At 40.8% G+C, this 7,788-nt stretch overlaps 1 protein-coding gene across 2 annotated transcripts; it reads right to left on the reverse strand.

The window, feature by feature from the left end:
* Positions 1-32: 32 nt before the first annotated feature.
* Positions 33-7,646, reverse strand: LOC147046572 (WD repeat-containing protein 48). 2 transcript variants are annotated; one of them, XM_085930540.1, is made up of 18 exons: positions 7,505-7,646; positions 6,696-6,836; positions 6,535-6,613; positions 6,227-6,439; positions 6,043-6,131; positions 5,874-5,975; positions 5,338-5,562; positions 4,547-4,621; positions 4,260-4,362; positions 4,084-4,181; positions 3,899-4,006; positions 2,798-2,894; positions 2,625-2,720; positions 1,773-1,878; positions 1,531-1,618; positions 1,145-1,221; positions 869-1,061; positions 33-643 (listed from the first exon to the last, which is right to left on the reverse strand). In XM_085930540.1, the coding sequence occupies exons 1-18, from the start codon at positions 7,550-7,552 to the stop codon at positions 548-550; spliced, it is 2,034 nt and encodes a 677-aa protein (XP_085786666.1). In that variant the 5' UTR covers positions 7,553-7,646; the 3' UTR covers positions 33-547. The 2 variants fall into 2 exon arrangements, with proteins under 2 accessions (XP_085786666.1, XP_085786667.1); XM_085930541.1 differs by having other exon boundaries at positions 5,458-5,562; positions 7,505-7,576.
* Between the last annotated feature and the right edge of the window lie 142 nt (positions 7,647-7,788).

Consider the following 7,788-nt stretch of genomic DNA (forward strand, 5'->3'; position numbering starts at 1 on the left):
AGCACAGCTAAAAGAGACAAAGACAAGTGTGATGATGTTCAAGCTTTCTTGTGATTACAACTGGAGGTTACTTTCGAGTGAGGATGGGCGACTTGACGCTTGCAGAAAGCGTGAGTGGGCGTTCCAAAACGGAGAATCTGTTGACACCGTGGAGTGTTTGTAGAACAAGGACAGGTCTGGAATGTACTATAACATTCTGCACACGTGCGTAAACACACGCATTCACTCAAACAAACATGTACAGCAGTTTATAATAAACATAGCAGTCAAAGATGTAAAATAAAAAACAAAAAGGTTTTAGTCCTGTAGAGTAAAATTGAGTTCATTCTTCAAACTGTATTAAAAAAAAAAAAAAAAATCCATCTTGTCTCTTGGCTGCTCCAGCCTGGTATGTTCCTTATGACACATCCTTAGAAATATCTCACTGAATTCATGTGGATAGCACAAACCGTTTGACTGTGAATGGAATTCAGGATACTACATGTTGGATGAGTGGCGATTGGCAAATGACAAAAAAAATAAATTCTTGCTCTTCCAAATCTAACTTTCACGTAGACTTCTGCCTATAGTGAAGTGTCAAGTCCCCGCCACTTTTCCAGATAAAATGTTTAACTGTTCGCAGGTCCATGTTAGGATCCAGAACCTTGTGAGGGGAAGAGAGGGAGACCAGTTTTTAGAGCAGTGCTTCTAAAGGTTTTTACACCAAGTACCACCATAAATAATACTAACTAGTTATTAGGTCTATCATAAAGTGGCAGAAGTTCTATTGCCGTTAAAATTGTTCTTCAATATAGGAAATAAGCAATGTCTTAGATGTTCTGCGCATGTCAATGTCCTAAAAAAATGAGGACGGGTAATTAAAATGTACCTGCTCTTGACACATGAGTTCTATCTTCTCCTCAGCTAGCATGGCCATGTCCTCCTCCTTTTCTTGCTCGCCGGGCTTATCGTTGGCAGAGGAACTGGTGGTCTGAGATTCGTTGTCCAGGTTGATGATCTTCTCGTACACGTGTTCCATCACCTTCCTCACCTGCAGCATGTCACTGGCTGAAAGACGGTCCCTGTGGTGCACCAAGGGGCAAATGGGTTGAATGAAGACAACGCCTTTGCCTTCTCCATGAAGTGGAGATAAGGAACAACTCACTTCTTCAGAGTTTTTGCACCAGAGGATGAATGAGGCTGGAGGTAGAATGGGATTTTGTTGAATTTGGGCATATTTTTCTGGTAAGAAGAAGACAAGGGAAAACATGCAAGAGGAATGCTGTTAAAAAACAAAGTATAGACAAAACTATTGAATGAACTATTGAACTTCTTCAATTTGCACTTCTGTTGAATTAGTGTTGTTATTATCATACTGTTAATGTGACACGTTGACAGTTAAGACATCTCTGGACAAGGCAATCCAGTCCAACCAGTTTCTTGTTTTTATTGTCAAATAGTTTGTATTTAAAAAAAAAAAAATAATAATAATAATCAAACAAATGTCAGTGACTTTTCAAGCAAAAATGTGAATATGCGCATATGACTCACATCTACTGTGATGTCAATGACCCATTGAGGAACGGTCTCGTTCAGCAGCATCGACTCAGTCTCTCCGCCTGAATCTCGACAAAGCAACCTGCAGCACAATCACACCACCAATGAAGTGTGCTCCTTTTTATGCTGTCCGCACTAGTCATACAATTTTCCAGGCTCAACTTTTTAAGTAGTTTTAAAATCATTTTTGGAGATTTCTCAGTACCTTTCGACACTTGCGAGATACACAACGTTACCTAAAAAGAGTTCTGCCACCTGCTTCCCCGAAGATGACCGGTGTATGTGGTGGCACCTGAAAGTATCCGTTTCCTTTCTGGACACGATTCTCCTGCTCTCCATTCACTGTAGACCATGTGACATGTTTGTCAATCCGACAAATCCCGAGCCACTTAAATGCAAAATAATACAAAAAGCAACCTATCATTGTGGACGTAAAAAGTAACTACCGTATTTTTCGGACCAAAAGGCCCACCAGATTATAAGGTGCACTTTCAATGAACGGCCCATTTTAAAACTTTGTCCATATATAAGGCGCACCGGATTATAAGGCGCATAAAATAGAAGCTATACTGCAACAAACTGCGGTTAACTAGGGTTGCGATATGCATCCACTAGCCAATAACCAATGAGCCCTCTGTAAACAATCGCGTTTCTCAAACTATCCTATAAAATTATCAGAACTGACAAAAGTTTGATATAACACCTTAGTACTGCTTACCTGTTTCCCTTCCGTATCGATCCGTGAATGTACTCGAAACATTAACAGAGCAGCCTATTTTGACATGAAATAGCCTCACGGGTACAACAGCTATTCAGTGACGCCCCCTGACCACGGTTGCCGTAATGCTGGTAAGCGATGCAACCTTGTAATTTACTAGTTGTACTAAAACGTACTGAAAATTTTGGCAGAGCACTGTGTACAACCAGTATGGATCAACAAATTCATAAATTGATCCATATATAAGGCGCACCGGACTATAAGGCGCACTGTCTGCTTTTGAGAAAATTTTAAGTTTTTAGGTGCGCCTTATAGTCCGGAAAATACGGTATGTCAAGTGTTGATCATCAATGTTGTCAGACTGTCTCACCATGGTTCACTTCATTCTCTTCCTCATCCACAGAATTGATGCGAGTTCTGGGCCAAAACTCCAGCAGAGCCTGAAGCAGCAAACCACCCAAATTTACTGCGGAGACAAAAGAATAACGTAAATAATTCTGTTTGCAATGAGTGTAGCAAAAATGATCTTAGCAGGTTTCCTACATTTTGGGTCAGATCCGTCTGAGCTTGAGAAACCTGCATCCTTGGCAGACACCCAGGCAGCAAAGCAGTCACTTTCGTCCAGTGTGATGGTGAGCATCTGTTTATCAGCAGAGCAGAGAGGAAATGCTGATTTTAGACCATTGCCTTAGAGCAGGGGTGTCCAAACTTTTTGCAAGGAGGGCCAGATTTGATAAAGTGAAGGGGCCCGGGGGCCAGTAGTTTTTTCGGACATTTTTTTAACTACAATTTCATCCAAATAAACACTGTTATAAAACAAATTTCATTCTCCCAATTGTCTTTATTTTTTAAATGACAAAATAACCAAATATAAGCCACTCAGGCAGATGTGAACAACTCTAAAAACACAAATTCTGCCTTTCATTCATATCTGAAGAGTCCGATAACATTGAACAAACTGTATGAAATACCTTAAATTTACATGAGTTTAAAATTATTTTCGCCTCATGAACATTTTAAACAGGAGTTATAATACATAAAATACGATAACATTGAACAAACTGTATGAAATACCTTAAATTTACATGAGTTTAAAATTATTTTCGCCTCATGAACATTTCACACAGGGTTCACGCAGCCGGTTCGCGCGTACCCTTTTTACAACGGGTTTATTTCCGCATTTGATTTGCGCATGCTCCGCATAGCAGGACAGCTGGAGTCATGTTCTCGCTGTGAAATCACGCCGGGTCGCGCGAGATTACATTTCTGCGGCATAAATATAAAATAGCTTTGGTACGTGTGTATTAAAGCGCTGGTCAACAATGGCGGCGGGCCACATACTAAAGATTTTATCACAGAGGCTGCGGGCCTGATGAAATTTGACCACGGGCCGCAATTGGCCCGCGGGCCGGACTTTGGACATGCCTGCCTTAGAGCGATGATTCTCAACTGACGGGACACATTAATTATGGGTAAGTCGGCATTTCACATTTCATTTTGTGAGTAAATTTGAGACAAGCTCATTATTTCAGCATTCATACTTTGGTGAGGGTTATGTTTGGAGGACTCGTTAAATTTATAATATTGTATTGTTTGTATGGCATCCTAGTGAGATGAGTTTCCACGTTGAAGATTGTGACTCACCCCAGTTTTCAAATCAACTGAGAACCAGTTTGGCACATAAACCATCTTGAAGCGCTTTTTGATCTCCTCATCAAACTCCACTTTGCCCAGGTCTTCCCCCTTGCAAGCCTGAAGATCATGCAAGGGATCCATTCACTTATTTGACGATGGTTTTGTTGAGCATACTCTACTGCTGTCATTTTTACCTTCAAGACATCCCAGAAAGCCACGTTGTTGTTGGTGTCTTTGGTAAGTATGTGCCTCTTGTCATTCAGAATGTGACACTGTATGATACTTGCCCCACCTGCAAAGGCAATTGAGACATTTCCACATTGAACTGGGAGGCTGAGGAAAACCTCTAGTGCGACATAAACAGGTTTACCTTTGATGACTTGCTCTGACTGTGTGCACAGTGGCATTAAAGGGGTGCTGCAGTCATTATCGTACTCCCCTGATGATCTGAAGTTGTGCATTCCCTTGAGAGACTGTGTAGATGCGCATATTCAGCAAAACTACACTGCACTATGGCATGCAAAATTAACAACCACATTATTAAAAAATGGCTCTGTATGACAAATACTTAGTGCCCAAAACAAGTTGACATGAATTTAACTACACTGTATTGTAGAGTCATTCTGTTCATAGCGCCATTGCATTACGCATGCCTACCCATTTATTAACAGATGACTTGGTGGTGGAGACCCAGATAGCAGGAGGCGGGTCAGCAGATCTGTCCAGTTCCATCTGTGCAAGGGAAATAGAGGGGTGAGTTTGAATGGAAGTGCAGTGCACATACAGGATTTACAACAATTCTGTTCCTATACTGCAGTGACAAATTTAATTTAATGTAATTCTACATCAGGTCGCCTTTGAGACCATGCACAATTTTTCTCAAATGGCCTGACGCATCAAAGAATGCTCCAATTGAATTTAGAATTTAATTATGTAGAGGCCTTTTTATTACATGTGGTTAACTTTTTATGCACATTTCCAATACTCGTTAGTAGCTTGCAACCACTCTTATGAACATTGGGTGTTCTGTGCTACTTAAAAGTTTGTTTTTTTCTTCAGACTTTTGCAAGTCTAATTTTGGAATTACACATTAAGTGCAGTAATAACAAGCTTGAAGCAAGCACGCTGTGACTCTTATTTGGAGAATGCACATGCCGAGGCGTACTTTGAAATGTTCTCCTAAGTTTAGTGTATTTTAATACAATACTGGGCATAAGTTTGGAAACACTTTCTGGTGCTATTAAAGTAGAATTTATTTACAAACTTTTTTCGGGCAGTCTAAATTTAAATGTCGATAATATGTGTCAGAGAGGTAAAAAATATTACTATTAATATGATATAGTCTGGTGCCGAAGAAGGGACATATCAAATACAAACAATAGATGGTGCATTTATTGTACTGTTGTCGGACACTACTAATTGTTATTCTTATTTGTGTGTATTCTTACTTTCAGCACTGGGGCCTTCTCTTCACAAATGAGAACACGGATGTCTGGGTTGCGCAGGTCAGTACAATAAATCTTCTTGTCTCGACCACCAGAATAGACATGCGTAAAAGCCTCATTGACCTGCAGGGCCCAAACGCCTTCGTCGTGCACACGGTACGTGGCAATGCATCGCTGCTGACCAAGGGACCACAGACGAATTGTTCCATCCGAACTGCCGGACAGGCACTGCAGGGCGGCGAAGCAGAATAGTAAAAAATGAAACATTTAAAAATTATAAATAAATTGAAAAATAAATTGTTAAAACTTTCAAACTAAGATGTCTATTAGAAGCAGTTACGCCGATTTTCATTGATTACAACAAAACCTCCACATTTTGTAAATTTGAAACGTTATTCAATAAACACGTTTAGGGGTTAGTTTGCTTTTCTTCACCAATATTTTCTCTTTCAATGAAAATTAATACTGTTTGCAAAATCAATATCAGCCCTAGAAAAAAAAAAAATCTGTGAGCTATAATTTTTAACAGGGGAACTCACTTGAGTACCATCCCGATTCAACAGCAGTGACTTGACGTTATCTGTGTGACCTTTTAGCTTCATCAGTTTTGCACATGTTCGTGGATCCCACACTCTCAGCACCTGGGAAACAGCAAGGCATTAAGAATCATTCGACAATCGGTTGTGAAAGAGGTAAGGGAAACCTCACCTTTTCTGTGGATCCAGACACTATCACTGTGCCCATCTGGTTCATAGCCAGACTATAGATTGAATCCTTGTTCCCGCTGAGTGACGAAGCTGTTTTATACAAAATGTACAATGTTAGGTAAAGATACAATGCACTAACCAAACGGTAACAGTCATCAAAATAGGACAGCAATAATGCAACTTACTTGTTACAGTGTTGTTGGAAGCAGTGAGTGCTGTAAGAGTATTGACATCCCAGAGAAATATCTGCCGGTCAAGCCCTGCAGATGCCACCAGCTCCTTGTCCTTAGCATAGGCTAAGGCTTTCACATAGTCTTTGTGTGTTCGTAACGTTGACATACAGAACCCTTTATGTGCATTCCATACTTTTACTGTCGTATCCGAGGAAGCAGATATCACTGAAAACATGTGATCACCAGATCAGTCCATATCAGGCAGTTGTAAATTTAGCTTCTTGAAGTCCAAAGTATTAAGATGTTGATGACCAACTTACATGTTTTCCCATTGCAACAAAGAACTATGTCATTGACCCAGTCTGTATGATGCTCCATTGAAGCAATATACGGGTCCTGCTACAATGACAGTACAAATTAATGTACACCTTCATCTGGAGTTTGGCATACTCATGTATGACAGCATAATGACACTCAATACCTTATGCTGGTAGACACTCCAAATACGGATGATTGAGTCTCTTCCAGCTGTGAAGAGTCGGTTTAACGCAGGGTCAAGTTGAAGAGCATTCACCCCATTTCTGTTGTACTTCTCCACCTCATCTCTAATGACGTAGGATACCTGAAGCGGAAGGGGGGCTCAGGTAAGCGCTGAGGTCAGGCTGCTGGGGCCATGACCTCTGATTCCCACGACACTTCTCTTGAAGATGCTCGAAATGTATTTACGTAACAACTTTTATCTCTACTGCGCCGGTAGTATGCAAGGTGGAATTGCGGCGTATTAGAACGTCTTGTACAAAATAAGCGCAAATCATCATATACAAACCGATACCGATTGAGGTTCCATTGCATTCTTTCACTTAATAATCATATCGATGGAAAACACTTAATGTACAAAGAGCCACCTACGACCATTCTCCCAGCAATTAGACCGAGCCCACCAAGAGTGACGCAAAGCTATTAAAAATAACGAAACTAATACAGCTGAGACATCACGGAAAATAGTTGGCAAGAGCGGTAGTGGGATGTGCAGATATCCGACACGTACTTGTTAGAGAAAATGCAGGCTAAAGTGCCTCTTTTTTGGCGCCGACGATAGCACAAAATGCTCTACATGAAGCTAAGCTAGCTAAATTAGCCGGCTCGACTTTGAAGAGTCCTAACAGTAACGATGCTCTTAAATCATTCTTATTAATGGTAGTCTATTATCCGCGAAAGACTCGTTTAAAATGACCGCCATGCTTTAGCCGCGGCCAAGGGCTTGGCGATCAAACAACTACTCGAATTTACCTGTACTTTTCTCCGCCCAGCAGCATTTTGCCTGTGATGCGTGGCCATCTTGCATGTTGACAGTCAGTTCATGTGATGTTACATCCGGGACACAAAAAGAAAACACGTGCCGCTGAGGCCTATGGGTAAGAATGTGTTGACCACTATGCCCATTCACGCTGCGTGTTTTAAGGAGGCCCACCCAGTATTCTATGTAAACAACGAGTTCAATCATAAAAACATGCAAAGGTTGGTTCATTTGGTTGATAAATACACGACCCATTCAGATAAACTATTGATATTTC

This window comes from Syngnathus leptorhynchus, chromosome 14 (assembly GCF_054491065.1).
Source record: "Syngnathus leptorhynchus isolate UIUO chromosome 14, UIUO_Slep, whole genome shotgun sequence".
Taxonomy (NCBI): Eukaryota; Metazoa; Chordata; class Actinopteri; order Syngnathiformes; family Syngnathidae; genus Syngnathus; species Syngnathus leptorhynchus.